Here is an 18747-nt window from a genome sequence, read left to right as displayed (position 1 = left end):
TTTTCCCTCCACAGAATACGAAAAAGCAACATCACTGAGAATATTAGAACATTTTGAGCCTCTAACTTTATTTTTTAGCAATGTTTTTGGTGTGGGTTTAAAATGGCCTATTTCCACTAGAATCTCTCTTTAGGTTTTAGGGTTTTTTCCACTTAAAACCAAATGTTTGTTATACTCAAAAGACGTTTGTATGAAATAGGCTTAAAGTTCCAGAGGAAGATTGTCTGTGCTGCCTGCATTACTGCTCAGCTAACTGGGCTGTGCTGCCACCTTAAAAATCTCTTCCTGTTGGGGGGGACCTCATTAGAAATATGGAGTAGACTACAATTGGAAACCCAAACAGATTTAAGTAATTAAGCAGGTAGGCAAATATAATTACAGATTTTAAATCCACCTAGTGTGTTTTATTTTGTCTCCTTCTATTTCCATTTCAATCTGTTCTTAATCTGTATGAATTTCATTTTAGAAAAATGTTCTTCAGCTTTCTATGTTTGGCTTGTCTTGTCCTCCCTCTGCAATGTTTATATATATATCTTTGCTCTTTAGCTTGCAGGAAAGCTGGCCCCCACCACTGCCAGGCACACTTCACTTCCCCCAAAGCTTGCCCTTCAGTTTCATGCCCCTTTTCATTGCTCAGGAAGCCTATTCCAGCCTTAGCCAGAGTTTCCACAAAGCCTTCTGCTTTGGAGCCTTCAAAGCGTCTCCTTTATTCCCCCTATCTGGGTGCCTTTAGATACCCAGAGATCTCCTTGAAAAAATATTTTGCCTTCTTGCTCAGCCTCATAAATGTCTTCAGCTAGCCAACAAGCTTGGGCTTCCTAAGGAGATAGCCCAGCCATGCATCCACAGTTGTGGTACTACTGCAGCAGCAGTCTGCATCTATGTCTTGGCTCATGGCTCCTCACTGCTTAATGCACAAGAAAGAGATGAAGCAGGGGTAACCCATGTGACAGTCATGCGTGTGTAAGATACAGACCCAAGTTATATTTTAGTGTTTGGTGCTTTCCCCCTTCTCCCTTGCTCGCTCTTCGGTTGAACTCCTGGACGTACTACCAGCATGTTCTTGTCCCTTCTTACACCCTTCCTCAGATGAGGCTGCAGTTCACATTGCACAGGGGAGGCAGTTTAGCCAATCAATAAGCAGGTAGAAACAGATCTCCTGCTATAAAGCAGTGCCAGTTCAGTATCAGAAACATGGTTGTAGGATTTCCATTGACAGTCCTTTTTCACAAAGTTTGCAGACTGCTGTTGAGCAAGCTACTACCTAGTTCCATACCTTGAGTTGTTGTGAGTTGTTCTTAGTCATGCAATTTAAGACGTGTTGTTGCCACAACGGACTGCCATTAACAAACTGCGTACCCGCAGTTTCCTTTCCCCACATTTTGTCCAGACGTAGGATTTGTTTGCTTCTCCTGGCACTGGTGACAAGAGGGAGCATCTAATCCATGTCCTCTGGGAAACACCACTTGGCTGCAAGCAAAAAGTAGTTCTCTGAGCCAGGAGAACTCTCCTACAAGTTATTCTTCTCATGAATCTTGAGTCTTTAATTAAATTTTTAATTATTTGCTCTAGGCTTCAAAAGAATTATAACCTCTAAAGCCAGGCAACTACAATAGGAAATTAATTAGGGTGAGGAGAGCAATGCAACTATCATTTTAAACTAGGCTCCTGAAAAAGGAGGTAACATTTCTTATTTTAATTTCCCTTTGATTTTCAGCCCTGTTACTTGGCAGTCCCTAAAGCAGCAGGGTGTAGCTAAAGCCCCAATGACATTCTGGGACAATAATTGCATTTATTGTTTTTCCTTTGCTTTCTAGTCCAAACCATATGTTTCTGCCTTTTAAGATTAGCCCTAGGCTCTGCTCTATCTCTGTTAAGGGCTTGTCTACTTAGGGAAAGAGCCTGGGATAGCTAACACAGCAGCTATTCTGTATGGGAGGCAGTTAGTGTGGAGCACAGAGAGTGAATGCGGAGTGCTGGTTGTTATTTCAGTTAATGTCAGAGCTCATTTCGGTGCACCACCTCCGATAGGCATGCCAATAAGTCTGCCAGCTGTGCAGAGTAAGCAGCTGTATGGAATGGCACTGACAAATTTTTCTGTCAAGTTTCCTTCTTGTGGCCTAACTATCTACCAGTCAAGCCTGTTAATTTACTATGGGTGTAGCTCTGTGCTTTGTACACGAACAGTCTGATATTTTAGCTACATATATCTAAATTTATACTGATTTTTAGGGTATCATTCATACATGAAATACGCTGTCTTTGCAGGTTATGATTAAAAAATGGTCGATCCCTTGTCCTCTACCTCTAAGTAGTGCCATAGAGTCTTTACAGGTAACGTGCATGCTGTTTTGAAGTTCTTCTCATTTTATTAGTAACTGTAATGCTTTTTTTACATTAACGCTTTCAGAATTACTTGTAATTTAAATTCCTTCTTTTCTTAATCATCACAGAAACTAAAAAGTTTCATGTCTGTGGTTTGGGCTTATTCTTTCATTATGCCATTTTTTTGCATGTATGTCTTGCAGGTTTCAAATTCTACTGGGGATTGTAAAGCAAAGCTCTTTCATCTTTCAAAAGAGGTAATCTCTATTAACAATATGCAAACTTAAAGGGGGGTGGTGGTTTTTAAAGAATTGGGGTTTAAACTCCATCCAGGGTAAGCTATTCTTCTGTAAAACTAGTTATAGGCTGCTGAAATATTTTCTATACCTGCTGCCAAGTGTTATCCAGTCTCACTCTTTCTTTTTTATATGAAGGCTGGCTGTCCAAGTTACCATTTATGAAAACATTTTGCAAATATGACCAAAGTATAAAGTGTAACAGATGCAGCAGTGGTCAGCCTCATGATGCAGCTGGATCAAACCAACTTAATATGCCCTCAGCTGGAAGTCAATGCTACTTGGCTGTATGTACACTTTTACTTCCTGGCGAGGTAGAACAGGTTTCCTGAAACTGCCTGGACCTAACCTTAGTTTTTTCTTACCTGAAGCTAATTCTTCAGGCCTAATGCAATCTTCTGCATTTCAGTGGATGCCAGCTCTGGTATTTGTTAATTAAAGTGGCATTTAAATCATGTCACCACCCATCAAGGCTTGCAGGAGAGGAAGTATCATGTAGAACTCTAGTCTCTGTGGGGTGAAGGGGAAGGGAAAAAGGGAAGAATAAATCTGGGATAGGCCTGTAGTGTAGTGGAATTTAGGAGGGACACAGCTGGTTGCATTTGTCTGAAAAAACAAAATCCACTCCCACCCTCCCAAGAAAAAGGGGGGGAAAAAAAAAAGCTTGGGCAATGTGAACATGAGGCAAATGTTATCTGTAGATCAAAGAATAAATTTTGTTTTGACCAGAAACATCTTCCGTGAGATTCTGGCCTTTTGTGCTTTGAAGAATCTTGGGACTTGTCTCTACTTCTTTTTTAATTTTAACTTTATCAATAGAAAGTGGCATATTTTTACCAGTATGGGCCTGATTATGTCAGCACAAAAGTGTTTGTTATAGTTCAGCTTATTCCACTTGGCAATTGAAGTAAGCTATACTAGATGATTCATCTCTTCTATTACAAGTTTTTGGAATAACATACCACTAATTGTGTGGTTGCAACTTTAATTACATAACTATCTTAACTTCAGATGCCAAAGCATGTTATATTTTCTGGATGCTGTGTCCAAATTTTTCTGAAGGAGTAATAAGAAAACAGCGAAGTCAGGATGAAGGAATCAGTAATTTGACAGGTAGCTATGGATATTAGAATTTAGAAAACTTCTTAGAAAATTTCATGAATGATACACTGACTCTGGGGCAAATCCTACTCTTTTAAGTACTTGGCCTCAATATAGCTAAAAAAGAATCCTTCAGTTCTTGGCTTATAGACAGCATGACCTCTCCTGGTCATGAAATAGTAAGCTATGACCACCACTTGAAGAGATACTAGTTGAAAAGGTCCAGTTTTTGTGGAATGATTCAGAGACACCATTCTGTGTTGTGGAGATTTATCTCAAAGCATTAACGTGAAAAGATTTCCACTGACTTCCAATGCTTGAACTGAATTGTGAATTCATCCAGATATTTTTCCAACCATTGTTAATAACAAAAAACCTACAAGATGTTTTTCTTCTATTTTAGAGTGCTTATGCAATACCAACTATGGCCTTCTCTTTTCTCTGCCATACCTCAGTCTTACCCATCTATTGTGAGCTCCGAAGGTAATGTATGAAAACACATGCAATAGTAAAATATAATGATAGTATTTCTGTAATATTTTCCCTAAATTAATCTTGAATAATTTATATTTTCAAGTCAGTGCCATCAAACAATGCAAAATAAGTAGCTTTCAAGTTTTTGGGAAATGTACAGTTTTAGTCTGTACTGGCTTTTCCTCTCTTACAGGAGAGAAAAGTAGCAAATATGGTTCCATCATCAATGTCAGTACATTGTCCTGGCCTGGACAATCTGGAGAAAAAAGGTCATTTGCTAAGGTACTTCCTAGTTAATTTTTATTGCTGTAACTGAATCTGCATTTGGCCACATCTGATTCAGTGGAGTTTTTTGACCCAGATTCTGTTCCTGGCTCTGAATATATATCATCCTGTATAAATCAAAATTTTGATTTAAAAAATACTCTAGTATGTCTAAATTACCTACAAGATGGGGACAATGTTAGTTGTCTGCATGAAAAGTGCCCCTTAATTACCAGATTAAAAATACTTTTAAAAACCCTAAATGTTACCGACAGCACAGACCTCAGCAAATACTCTGTGGCCGTAAATTAAGAGGATGCTTTCTTATGAAAGGCAAGCTGCTATTTTTTTTTTTTTTTTTTAATGTAGATTGTATTGTGTTTAATAGTTCACAATGCAGATTAAGCAACACTAATTTTCTGGGTTTTTTTGTGTTTTAGTCCATCCAAAAGTAGAATGCAGAATGTAACTGTAACAGGAATTGGTCTGAGTTTCCTAATTTACTTTATGTCTGCTCTGTTTGGGTACCTGACATTTTATGGTAAGTATATTCTTCAAGTAGTCTTTAGAATGAAGGCTAATAATAAATGATAAATGCATTCTGTCTGGAGTACTTTGGGCTTGTTTGTGCATTGGTACACTTGAATCTGCAGAAATCTTGTTCCTGTGAAGACTTAAGAATATGCCTAACACTGCAAAGTATTACAGTCTCATTGACTTCTCAATGTGTAATCTAGCTAAACTTTGCAGGGTTTATGCCCTAAAATGCTATACGGGCAAGATATTGGTCCCTAAACTGTAGCTGGTGGTCTGTCAATGCTCTTTAATGCTATGTAATTAAGACTACTGATTGCCACTATATGTTGGACTGTATAATATTTTCACTTAAAAGCTGAGAACGGATTTATCATGGTCTGTGAAAAATTTGGAGATCTGATAATAGTCTGCTTGTCCAACAAGTTTGAAAGGTCTGTTCTAAGGGTGTATCTTCTAGCAACATTTATCACTTATTAACCCTGTGATATGCCAGCACATAGTCTCTAAGTAGCGCTGAGGCTGTTGCCTTTTATGAGGGGAATTTGACCCACAGCAGGCTAGCCCTAATGTTAGGTAGGCATGAAGGTTTGCAGCATGTTTTCCCTGTCTGATACAGCTTGGGTACAAAGCATGTATGGCTTCTTTGTTTTGTTTTTGTACTTTTACAAATTAATTGTAACTAACACTAGCTATTTCACTAGAAATCTGCTGAAAGTGGAAAAAAAATTTCCCATGAATCATCCAATTTAGGAAAGCTTTATTTTAAAGGATTGCACAAAGTGACTTCTTCACAATACCTTTGTTTATGTGTAATGTAAAGACAAACTAGGGGACTCCGGAAAAAAATTGACAAGGAACATAAGAAAACTAGAAGGTCTGAATCAGGGAAAGCGCCCATCTAGTTTTGGGTCTTGACTTCAGTGGAGGGCAATGACAAAAGACTAGGGAAGAATTTAAAAGTTTTAAAGGATAAGCTTTGAGTTGAGCTTCCTCGCACATGCTTCCTGTCTTCAGTAATTTGTGTTGCATGCAGTTCCTGAGCCAGAGGTGATACCTGTTTGATACGTGAACTGAACCAAGAAACACATATTTCTTAGAGATGTTGTTGACATAGTGCTTGATGTACCTTTTTATTCACCAAACAGAAAAGCAGGGTATGAAACTTGCCCTACCAAATTCTGCAGACATTTTTCAGATCCATTTGCTGTAGAGCTTACATGGCAATGTGCTTCAGTACCAACTCAATAACTCTGCATTTGGACTCTTGAATACTTTTGGGTGTGTTTTTTTAGTGGAGTTTAAACATAGATGACTCTGTCTGTCTGGTATTCTTGCATTTCCCAAATACTCAGAAAGATTTCAGAACCCTTATTTACATAGTGGCTTTTTTTAAAGGTCCATCATAACCTTGGCAGGTGTAGGTGAGTGTCTATTTCATACAGCAGTTTTAGTATCCTGTCATAGAACATCACAGTGTGATGCCTTTTCTAAGAAATGTCATTTGGCTCTGTGTATCCTGCTTTAGATTTGTGTTACGGTGTGTTTTGCTCACGTAGCATGCATTGTCAAATTGAATCACCTCTATTTGGTGATCTAACCGTCTTCTGGAGTAGTATCATACAAAGGCCATCACATAAATGCATCACGGTCACCTATGAGGACTCTTCTAATGTTGTCTGAAAACTTACCCTTTTTATGAGATGACCACATGCTAACCTGTGTTGATTGGAATGAATAAAAATTCTTATAAGGGACAGTAAGGCAGTAAGACAAAAGTGTTCCAGTTAGGATTTCCTCTCCTTTCAGAGTGTTTTATATTTCTTGATCGTGGGATTGAGATAGTGTCTGACAAAGCACTAAGAATGTTGGCTTTCAGCAGCTAATAATTCCAAATTTCTAGGGAATTTTACACCTTTTTTCCCCAAGTACAAGTGTATGTCTTACCATAACTGTCTGAAAATGTTCCCTTGACACTCAGAATCCTTTGAAAGATTATATGGGGAGTAATGAAACCCCTAATAGCATATAGACCACTATTACTGTTTCCTAACTGTCTCCATGTGGTTTATAGGAAAATACAGTTTTGAGTGCCACTCGGAGAGTCTGAGAGATACAGCAGGCATTGAGGGATAACCATGAGTCTGCAGATGAGATCTCAACAAGAAGTGCAAAAAAAAAAAAAGGGGGGGGGGGAGCAGGAGAAAAGCAGTAGTAGTCCTAGGAACCATCCCAGTTCCTGTTACTTTCACTGTCATGATTTCTTTGGGACAAGGCCCTGTCTTGACCATAGTCTTTTAGTCTGTTTTCACTGGGAACATTCTTGGTTTTCTGCAAGCCTGATTTCTTTTAGTGACTCTTAGACTGAAGAGCCTAAAACACTGGAACCAACAGCGGGTGTCTGTAAGAGATTCCCCCTCCCCTCCCTGCCCCTTGCAAGCTTCTTCTCCTTTTTTCACTTTTTGGTTGTCTTGTTTAATTAACTTATTTCTCTAAATAGAATCTGTTCCCTGTTCCTAAAACACCAGCCCGAGAAAATTTAAAACATTTTATTTTAAATTGAAAACAAAAAAAGAGTTCCCTCTTTGAAATGAGACATGCTTCGTCTTTCTGTGGTTCAGATGTTTTATTCTGTTTTCTGTGAATTTGAAACTTCATACGGCAACTGGATGTTGGCGGAAATTTTGGTCCATTCTGAAGTGCAAAAAAGCATAGAGTCAGGGATGCCAAAAAAAAGAGTCAGGGTAGCAGACCACTTTCAGGGCTCTGACTTTTGCTGTTAACTTAGTGAAACGTTTCACCTTAAAAGGGCAAAAGTCAAACATGAAGGATTCATCACTGATTCATCACTTTTTGCCCCACTTCTGCCTCGAATAGTACAAAAGTAACTCGAATAGTACAAAAGTAACTCGAATAGTACAAAAGTAACTCGAATAGTACAAAAGTAACTCGAATAGTACAAAAGTAACTCGAATAGTACAAAAGTAACTCTCGTGACGGTGTATCTGTGGTATACGATACTGTAGTAATTCCATAGTAGGGTTGGTTTTGCAAAGCTAAATATGCATGTGGTGGATAGCACATGAGATTCTTACTGCTGAAGATACAGAGCTTTCATTTGAAAGTGTTTGGCCTGGTTGGGTGTGTTGCCAGTGCATTCTTCTGTTGTTCTCTGGGTGCTATAAGAATCCAAAATGACACAGCCTTCAGGTGTCCTTGTGTTCCACGTATCTGCTCATTTGGCATAGGGAAAAATCAGTGTCAATTGTCAATAGTTTTGTTGTTTTGTTTTGTTTTGTTTTTTAATGAATCTGTTTTAGAAGTTATAACTGATGCTAGTTAACCTTCTCCATGTCATCCAGCAATACATTGCTAACTACAGCCAGTAAAAGCACATACGCTAGCATAGTTTTGAACATTTCTTTCTTTCTTTAAATTAGAATTGTAGCTTTTCTTTCAAGTAATGAAATTTTACCTTGTGTGTCACCTAATGTTTCTGGGGAAAAAAAAGGAAATGCAATTCAGCGAATTTAGCAAAATTGATTTGTTTCTGGCTTCTAGTTGAACCAAAAGAATCTGGTGTTGACTGTTTCAGACACATAGAACAAGTTTTACAGTACTGTATACTTGGCTTCATGTCAGCTCATCTTTCTTTTTAATGCTTTCTCCTCCATATTTGTATCTTCTCTTCAGGTAGCTTTGGCTTCAGCAGAGGCTCTACAGGGTCTGGCCTTTTCCAAGGGTTTTTCCAGTTTTCTCAAGGTTGCGTCTCTGTTAGAGCTAGTATATCAGTAATGCCATAGTGATGCATATCTGCAACCCCCCCTCCACTCCGCGTTAGTCACAAGCAAATTGATCAATTTGAATGTAAGCTTAATATGCATTGCTAATTGTCTTAGTTCTCAAATGATTAACAAAGCAATTAATTTTACTGGTTTTCAGACAAAGTGGACTCTGAATTGCTACAAGGTTACAGCAGGTACCTGCCACATGATATTGTCATCTTGACTGTTAAAGTAGCCGTGCTGTTTGCTGTGCTTTTGACCGTGCCTCTAATCCATTTCCCAGTAAGTACTCCTAAACGTTTTGAAGTTGGCATAAGCAATGGTAACGTTAATGCTTTGCAGACTGCAATATTTGAGTCACATCTAGTCTTGTGTATCTTATTCACTTGTCAAGTGATTGATCAAAGACCACATATTTGCATATGTTCCATGAGAGCTCCAAAATAACAACTAACCACTAAGCTAATTTGTGCTCTTGAGGCAGATTTCAGATTAAAACTAGCCCACAGCATTGTTTTTAATTTAGAGAATTCAGAACTTCTAAAGTTTATTTAGTTTGATTCCCCCCCTCCCCTTAAATTGAGTTTTGCTGACTTGGTTTTTCCTTTCCACATGCACACACCCACACACAAACACACTTATACTTGAAAACTCAATTTAATTGTAAATTAAAAACACATATTGACCTATTTCACCAAAACCCCCTACTTTAGTTTATCAATACCGTGGTAGAACTGAAAATTCATTCAGTTATGACCAAAAAAAATTGTGCATGCGAAACTGTGTATATAGAAGTAGTATATAGATTATGTATCAGTTGGCAACATGCTGACATGTGCTACCAACCATGCTCAAAGAGACAAAGCATTATCCCCCAGACCTTCTTTTGTCCCTGCAAAAAAGGAGTACTCCTTAAGACTAATGGCTATGTGATAAATACTTCTTTAATACTAAAGTAAACTCTATGCTAGAGAAAGACAAAACATTTAACTATTACTGAATTTTTTGCATTTTGATTTTTCAAATGTTCTTTCACATCTGGAATGATGTCATTCTTAAGTTTATGCAATTGAGATAAGATTAAAATATATGTATATGTATGTGTTTACCCATGCAATGTTTCTCTTCATATTATGTAGGTAAGGAAAGCTGTATTGATGGTATTTTTCTCTCATCTTCCTGTGTCGTGGATTTGCCATATCCTTGTCACTTTAACACTGAATACAATTGTTGTTTTGTTTGCAATGTACGTGCCGGACATTAAAAATGTATTTGGAGTAGTTGGTAAGTTGTTGGGGTTGTTGGTTGTTTTGGTTTGTTTGTGGTTTTGGGGGGGTTGTTTTTGTTTTTTGTTTTTTGTTAAGTTTTCTTCAAAAAATTCAGTATTATGATAAGCTAATATACTTCAGTCTTGCTCCAAGTAAAATCTTACTTTCTGTTTTTTTAAAGGTTCAACCACATCAACATGTTTGCTTTTTGTATATCCTGGACTGTTTTATCTTAAACTTAGCAGAGAGGACTTTTTATCACCACAGAAACTTGGGGTATGCTTTTTTTTTCATGTGTGCTAATTCTATTTAAACAGGCTCATTTTAGATGCATCTTAATATGCTGTAGAGCATGTAATCCAAGGGGAAAAGTTCTTGTTTGCATTGCAGTTCACAAAATCTTTTTCCTTTTCTTTTATCCTAGACAGCTCTAGTCTTTCTGAAACTCCTTCTTCACAAGAGATTTTTGACTAGCCGTATGTCCATATGCTGGACTGTTGATCTAAGTACACACTTTTCCCTACAGTTTTCAGATGTTGACTTTTAATCCAATTTCTCCTCAGTTTTTATGCGTTACTCTGATGCTGTCTGAGCAGTTGGGACAAAGCCAAACTGCATTTAAGTGAAACAGTGTTTATGCTTGCTTTCTATGTAAGCCTTCTCAAAAACTTTTTTTTTTTTTCCTCCTCTTTATGGTTTCTCTTTTGGTGTAGTAGGTTAAGTTCTAGTTGGAATTTGTGCAGCAGTCTGCTTTTGCACTGTAACTGTTTGTCTTCATTTTAACCACTGCTCAGCAGAGCAACTTCATGACAGTGGCTAAAATGCTGACAGATTGTTTATACATAGTCCTTCTGCCATTCTTACGGTACATAGGGCTGCTCTTGTATTGACAAAATAGGGAATCTGAAAGAAAATCTAATAATGATGTTCTCTGACCATTTAAAGTCTTGACAAGTTCCAACAGATTTGGGGCCTTGTTATAAATCAGCAATCTACTGTCTCTTGAACTGTGGTTTTATTATCATCTGGCTATTAAAAAATGTAAAGAATCCATTGTAACTTGAGTTATATTTTGAGTAAAATACAAATTCCGTTTCTTAATTCGTTCAGAGTTGTAAAGGGCAAATGATTTTTTTTTTTTTTTTCTTTTTCCTTTGCAGATGGATAGTGTGAGCAAGCAAACCAGACTGCTCTGAGAGTTCCCAATGAAACTACCCCAGAGCAGGCTTAGTTCAGTTTCCCCCTAAGCAGATACCTTGTGTTTGAAGACTGAGTAATTTGAAACACTAAAGATTATTTCAAAAGACACTATTTAAACCTGTTCTTACAGGTTTTTTCATCATTAGTTAGAAGCCTTAGAGATGTAAAATGCTTTCTTCAGTAAAACATTGATTTTTGCTTTTCTTTCTTCACAGGCATGTGCATTGGTTATTTTTGGCATTTGTGTTGGCCTTCTCAGTTTAGTTCTAATAATTTTCAGTTGGATTGATCAATAACAGCCTATTGTCACTGTCTGAACTGAGCTTCAGAAGGACAGCAAGAATCAGAGACGTGTCAAAACTACTGAAATGAATGCTGGACATCCTAAAGCAAACACTGACCAAAGCTGTCTGTGGAAGAAATAATGCTCTTTTTCACTGCGTTACTGATGTTCCTTCTTTAACCTTGAGTCACTCTCTTCAGTTATTGGAGAATTAGTCTTTGCCATTCTAAAATATTAGTTTTTAGTGATGTAATTATGACAGGTAAAAAGATCTCTTGAGAATTTTGCAATGCAAAAATGGTTTAGTGTACATGGTGAACGAAAGCAGAACCTTGAAATAACTTCTGTTTTAAAGACAATGAGATGTATAGATACTACATCAATCATGATGTGCATATCGTGATGTGTGCATTTAGGATGATGCACACATTATCCTAAACAGTGAAAGACTTCTATTGCTTGAATCATTTCCAAAATTTCAGGCAGTTCATATTAAGAACTTCCTAATTCCAAATGTTTACCCTAATTTATCCTAACATGGATCCAGAAGCCAACTGCCTTAGCCCAGTTTAATGGGCACATCATGATAATATTTGTTAATTGTTTTTTTAAATACAGTTTTTATACCTCAGTGTACTTGAATCATACTGAAGTAATTTTTAAATTAGAAGGCTTTGCCCATCTAGCATAATAGCTTTTAGTAGCATTAGGAAGTATTTCCATTTTGCAGTTGTTAATAGACATTTTTCAGTTAATATCTGCTTTTGAATATTATTCAATGTACCTCAGTATTCCTCCCAGTGAAAGGCTTTTTTCTTTTTGTCTCTTATTCCCATTTTTACAAGTGTTTCATATTTGAAATAGAGTGTTTCTGTATTTTATGTACTGTTGTGTGTCAGAAAGGGTTTGGGCTTGAAAGGTGAAATTCTGCCTCTGTTGAAGACAAAGGAAATTTTATGTTTATGGAACCCTCATTTTACCTTGGATCTCTTTAAAATTCCATGTACCCTCTTACAATTCCCCCCCCCCCCCCCCAAATGAAATGTGAATGCAATTTTCAACACCAACTGGGCTCTGTTATATATGGTATTAAGTGCCCACCCCAAAAGTTCCTCATATTAGTAGAATGAAAGCAGTGGCTGACATCGTGGTAAGGTTTTTAAAATTTGTTTCTATCAGATGGGATCTGATGTCTTCAAAATAGCCTAATCTTTTCAGAGACTGTATGCCCTAAGGAGGCTAAGCCTCCACAGAAATGGCTTGTATAAAGTTAAGAAATTAGACCTCAGCCTCAAATGGTAAGATTTAGAGAGTGGGAAAGTTCTTCATTATTTCCAGATGCAATATTTCTTTTAATTTAGCTTAGCACTTTTACATCTGAGAAGTGGAACAAGACACAAGTGAATCATAGCGAAGTAATACATTTATGTAATATGAAAGCAGCTAGTAAGTGACATTTAAATAAATTTTTCTGTCCATAAGGTGCACAGTGAGGAAGTTAGTTGACTATTGCTAGAAAGTCCTGCTGAGACAGTTCTGTTAATACATTGACTTATGTTTTATCAGTTGAGCGAGGGGAGATGCCCCAGAGCCTGGCATTTCTAACTTCTTAGCAGTGGGTCTGTGCTACTAACCTTTTTAATTATGTCACATTGGATTTGGAAAATGCTGATTGATATGTGCCAACTTTAACATAACCCTGATTGAACGCCCTTGATCCTCACCTGTCTAATAGGGAGGAACAGCAAAGAGCAGAGATGGAATCACCTTCTCTATTCCTGAGCTGACAAACTAGGATTTCTCATGCCAACAGATCACTTGGCGCTCTCAGGATCTGTAAGATACTTTTCAGTTTTGATAGGTGGCCTGAAGGCACCCAGGTGGTGCAGCTTGGTACTGCTTCAGGAGTCCTTTTTGCCTCGGGAATATTCTTCTACTTAGGAGTTTAATATAGAAATAGACATGCGTGGTGAGGCCGGGAACTAACTCAGAAGTTTTGGTAGAATCCCAAAGAAAAGGATCCCTGGAAAAGACTGCAGTTATTTTTATAATAAAGTTTCTAGTAGAGGTTTCATGACACAAGGTGAGCCATCCAATAGTTTGTCAGTACCAGAAACAGCACGACCACTCTTGGCCAGAAGTTCACAGCTACTTCTGTGGCACTGGCAGTGGCTCCTGGTCAGCATGTTTAACTAGCAGAAAACCAACGTGACTGTGAGATGTGACACGTTACTTGCCAAAAAAATGAACTGAGTGAGCTCACTTAGGGGACAAGAAAAGTGAGGGGGGTTGTAGGAGTGGGACCGCCTTTTTGAGCAGCAGCAGCCATTAGATAGCACATTTTTCTCATAAAACCTCACACTTTGCCCAGCAGTTTTTGCTTCAGCAGGTTAAACTGTGTGTGTGCACATAGGGGATGCCTCTAACTTGAGAGGTCTCTGGTCTCCTTTGATCAAGGGATCGATCAGACTTTCTCAGCATTGTGTGAGTATTAATGGTTGAGGCTCCCCATCTTGCCTTTATTCTTGCAGTTCTCCCAGCTTATTTAACTCTTGACAACTAGATGTAGCTGCCTTCCTGCCTGTGGCTACCCTCTAATAGCTGTGTTTCACAGGCTTCGTTATACTATAGGGATTCAGCCACTTGGGGTATTTCTGGCAGTAGTGTAAAAAGCTAAATATTTACCTTATAAAAGTGTACCTTGAGAAAGCAGTGACAGCTGTACATCAGGAAGTGATTTTCTGTCTGACTGAACCAAAACGTTTTAGGAAACCAGGAGACCTTACATCCATGTGAATGAACTGTAGGTTTTTTCCGGACACTAGAATTTAGGAGGAATATTTATTAGAAATTGTATGGAAATTGTTTCTCATTTATCATATGCTCTTGTAGCATACTATTGAGTAATACTCATAATCACTGCAGTCACTTTATTTTAAACTCTAACCAGCAAGACTTAACAGTGAAGACTTGGATTATCTGTGAAGATACGGAAAGTTGGCAAAGTTTTGCTAAGCTTTTGCTCTTTCCTGCTCCCCCTGAAAAAGCTGAGCCTGGCTGTGCACTGTAATAGTCTGTTCGTACACAGGTGTGCATCATCATAAAAAATGTGACTGAGAAAATACCTGAAGTACAGTGTCAATTTTACAGTTGATTCCTGTAATGCTATGGAAATCACTACATTATTATTTTTAATCCCCGAGTATTATCCTAACTAGCCTGGCTATTAACTAACTGTCCTAATAGGTAGACTTTGGACTGATGAATACCAGTGTATGAAGTTAATACTCGGTGAGGATGAATGGAAGCAATTCACACCTCTGCTGGAGATCTATGATTACATTTTGGCTGCGGTGCAGAAGGGATAGCAGCACAGGGGGTTACAGGATGTGTGTTATCTTTAATCTGAAAAAGAGTTAGAAGTACTGCTACTTTTAAGTTTCTATGATACATAACCTAAAATATGGAGAGAGGGAGAAGGGCAGAAAGAGAAAGAACTTCTATTTCCAAATTTTAAAAAAGGTATGAGTGTTTTTCAGAATTAAAAAGCAGAGTAAGGATGCTATTTTTATCCTTCCCATCTCCCACAGGCTGTTCTGTACGTTGTGTCTGTGTACGGGTTTCACTACAATTGTACGCTAGCATGAATTTTTTGAGCAAAACAGGCCTCCAGTCTGGAATTCTCTGCTCACTAACACATTGATAAATATATTTTTCTTTATTCTTGTGTACACATTTTTTCCCCTGAATTTCCAGATTTATAAATTTCAGTGGTTCTGCTTTATTACTTGTTAGCATTTTCCAACCTTCTTTTCTGAAGACTTGACAGGAATGGGTGAAGGGGCCCGCAGCATTTCTGAACTCCCTTGGAAAGGTTGCCTTTCCCCAGCTGAACAAGAACAATGTAAGAGATGATAATTAATTGGTAGCCTTTGATTTGTTTTCTCTCATTCTCCTGTTTCCACTACTTGTCTGTTTGAAGGCTGCTCAAATTTCAGATGGACTGTGGTAAGCTGGGTGTGGAGAGTGTCTCTTGTAAACAGCATCGCAGGAACGAGTGCCGCAAAACAAAAGCACTCTAAACCTGCCTTTGTATTGTGGCAAATGCTCGTGTTGATTCCCATGTTTCTAAGCAGTTTGGATCTTAATATATTGATTTTCATGGCAATAAGTTTGTTTAAAATTCTCTCTTGTGTCCCTGTAGAGTGAAAATTGACACACTGTGAAACTGTCCTATCCTCTCTCTGTCTCTCCTTTCACCTTCCCCTTCACTTCAGTTTCGCATTACTGTCAGTTCTGTGGCACTGAGCAGGAATGTGCCATTAGTTGAACAGTCCGAATGATGATTAGGGGGAGCGCAGCCTGAGTGAGAGGGTATGGATCAGGGAAAGCACTGCCGTATCCGTGCCCCGCAGGGTTGATTTTCACTAAGTGCCCACCACTGCTCGTCGCTGACGGTCAGTGCTACATGTAGGCAGACCTTTTTGGTGTGCCCACCGTGTCTGTTCTCCTAAGAGTTTCTTTTTGAAACACGAAGACATCTTAACTTTGCAACATGGGAAGACTGTGCTGATGTGGAGTTCTTAAATCGTTGTGTTGTGTAATATACTCAAGGTACCATATTTCCTACCCTTGCAATCCTCCTAATGAGGAGGAAAACACAATGGTGCAATGGGATGAGCTGCTAGGGCAAATGTTAAATCCTTGACCAGCTTGTAAGCGCATTGTTTGCACGAGAGAGAATATGGGCTTGTACTTTCTTACTGTATTTCTCATGCTGCACAAAGTATCATTTTGGTATGGATCTGGAGGTCAGTGCTCCAACAGCTGTAGCCCATGGGGGCTGCGAGGACGCAGGGCAGCCGTCAGTCCACGCTTGCCAGTTTTGAGGCTCCATAGGCATCTCCTTCGGACAGAAGTAGAGCAGGGTTATGGACCTATGGGTGTATTTTGCCTGACCCAGTATAGCCAGTCTCATTTCAAATAAATGCCTAAAATTATTTTTGAGGATTATTTGTGAAGAATATGAAATGCTTTCATTAGCATCAGCCGATGCACATTCAGCATTACATGAGATAGGTGAGGACAAGATGTCTGTTCTGGATAGAAATGGCAGCGATGTCCCCGTGACGGCGGAGGCGTACCTCCCTCGCGGGCCAGCTCCCGAGCCCTTACTGAGCCCAAGGGAGGTTCGGGATTGGGAGTGCTGCCCGTTCAGCAGCCTGGGGTCTTCATGTGCCTTACACTGATATTTCTATAAAAAATGGAGATATGGACATATTTACCAATGCATCACTACAAATACTTGAAGATTAAGCAACTTGTTTCCAAATGTCCTTACTTAAGGAGATGAAAATTAATATTTCTATAGTGGCATCCTAATGTGCTCTCTAATTAAAGATTGAAATTCAGATCAGTCCAGGAGCTGAAGTAACATTGACTGTCGTAGAACTCCTTTCCCAGTTAGATTTAATTCAACACTTTACCTGAAATTGTTGTTTTACAGTTGACTTTCATGTTGAAAGCATTGGTTGTAGTTGCTCTGCATCCTGAAAAACCTTTGGACACGTTTACTGCTACTTCCTAATGACTGCCCATGGGAGAGAATTTTCAGTATTACAGAAGTGCTACCTGATTTCTACAGTTTGTGGTGGTGATTTTTGTTTTTGTGTTTCAGCAGTGATCATTCAACTATGCTTTGTGTGGAACTGGAATGCTTAAAAAAAATTATCTGTATGTAAAAGTTGCCTAGCTCATGTCAAACCTGTATGTTGTACAACAAATTTCCTGTTTTGAGTTCTCCCTCCCTCAGATTCCCTGTGGAACAGCCAGGGCATGTTCCAAAAAACCCAGAAAATAAAGAACAGTTTTTGTGTCACTCCTTTGATCGTCATCTTTGCTTTGTGCAGTACATGCCTGCTTAGTGAAGTAACCAAGGGTTGTCATCTCTGCAGTTAGTTCCTGACGTGCCGTGGTGTTGCTGCTCGCCCCAGCTCAGGCTGTGGCATCGCTCTCGCCAGGGAAGGGTGTCGTTCTGAAAAATCATTCCTGGGTTGGTGGTGGTAGCATATCTGTGCGCTTACATGTGTTCTCCTTCATCTACGTAGTTGTGTGCGATCCCCGCTCTGTTCTGCAGGTGATGTCTTGCAGTGCCCAGAAGTGGAGGAGAGACCTGGTCCGGAAGCTGTTACGAATTGCTCCTCCCAGACCTGTCTGCTCAGTGCTTGGTTTGAACTATGCTCTCCAAAACACAAAGGATGCAGAAAATAACTTGTCCAGTGAGAACTGCAGTTGATGTCCCCTCAGGTACTGGTTTCATCGACAGCAAACCTGCCTTTTCTGTGCCGTTCTGCTCCCCTCTACAAAACACGAGGCAGCAGAAGAGATGTCGGAGGCTGTAGCAGTGCGGCGTGCCGCCCTGCGCCAGCACTGCCTCTAGGCCGCGGACAGCGGGAGCCCGGTGGGCCCGGCAGTGCAAAGCGGGGTGAAAAGCTGCTCTTGGAAACCCCTCTGGCAAGGGCCTTCTTGTGCAGCAGGGTGAGGGTCAGCCAGGTGTGGTGGGTTGGCCCTGGCTGGAGGCCAGGTGCCCACCAAAGCTGCTCTATCCCTCCCCTCCTCAGCTGGACAGGGGGGAGAAAACAGAACAAAAGGCTCGTGGGTCGAGATCAGGACAGGGAGATCACTCGGCAATTACTGTCACAGGCTGAACAGACTCGACTTGGGGAAATCAGTTTAATTTATGACCAATCAAATCAGAGTAGGGTAATGAGAAAATAAACCCCAAATCTTAACACACCTTCCCCCCACCCCTCCCTTCCTCCCGGGCTCAACTTCACTCCCAATTTCTCTACCTCCTCCCCCCGAGCAGCACAGGGGCACAGGGAATGGGGGTTGCGGTGAGTTCATCACACGTTGACCCTGCTGCTCCTTCCTCCTCACCCTCTTCCCCTGCTCCAGCGTGGGGTGCCTCCCACGGGAGACAGTCCTCCACGAACTCCAACGTGAGTCCTTCCGACAGGCTGCAGTTCTTCATGAACTGCTCCAGCGTGGGTCCCTTCCACGGGGTGCAGTCCTTCAGGAACAGACTGCTCCAGCGTGGGTCCCCCATGGGGTCACAAGTCCTGGCAGCAAACCCACTCCAGCGTGGGCTCCTCTCTCCATGCGTCCACAGGTCTTGCCAGGAGCCTGCTCCAGCGCGGGCTCTCCACAGGGTCACA

General features: G+C 39.8%; 1 protein-coding gene across 5 annotated transcripts in view; it reads left to right on the top strand.

Moving 5' to 3' along the window:
- SLC38A6 (solute carrier family 38 member 6) overlaps positions 1-17394 on the top strand; it is a 45932-nt gene extending 28538 nt beyond the window's left edge. For 2 of the 5 annotated variants that reach the window (XM_072864413.1, XM_072864412.1), the window contains exons 9-16: positions 2269-2334; positions 2529-2582; positions 4126-4205; positions 4901-5001; positions 8937-9061; positions 9919-10063; positions 10229-10323; positions 11463-17394. In XM_072864413.1, coding sequence (XP_072720514.1) covers positions 2269-2334; positions 2529-2582; positions 4126-4205; positions 4901-5001; positions 8937-9061; positions 9919-10063; positions 10229-10323; positions 11463-11543 — 747 coding nt within the window. In that variant the 3' untranslated portion in view covers positions 11544-17394. Of the gene's footprint in view, positions 1-2268; positions 2335-2528; positions 2583-4125; positions 4206-4900; positions 5002-8936; positions 9062-9918; positions 10064-10228; positions 10324-11207; positions 11400-11462 lie in introns of those variants that run through there. The other 3 variants (XM_072864414.1, XM_072864415.1, XM_072864416.1) reach the window with 3 other exon arrangements.
- The last annotated feature ends 1353 nt before the right edge of the window (positions 17395-18747 follow it).

The sequence above is a fragment of the Ciconia boyciana genome, chromosome 6 (genome assembly GCF_034638445.1).
Source record: "Ciconia boyciana chromosome 6, ASM3463844v1, whole genome shotgun sequence".
NCBI classification, from domain to species: domain Eukaryota; kingdom Metazoa; phylum Chordata; class Aves; order Ciconiiformes; family Ciconiidae; genus Ciconia; species Ciconia boyciana.
Note: the sequence above shows the minus strand (reverse complement) of the source record. Positions and strands in the feature narration are given on the sequence as shown.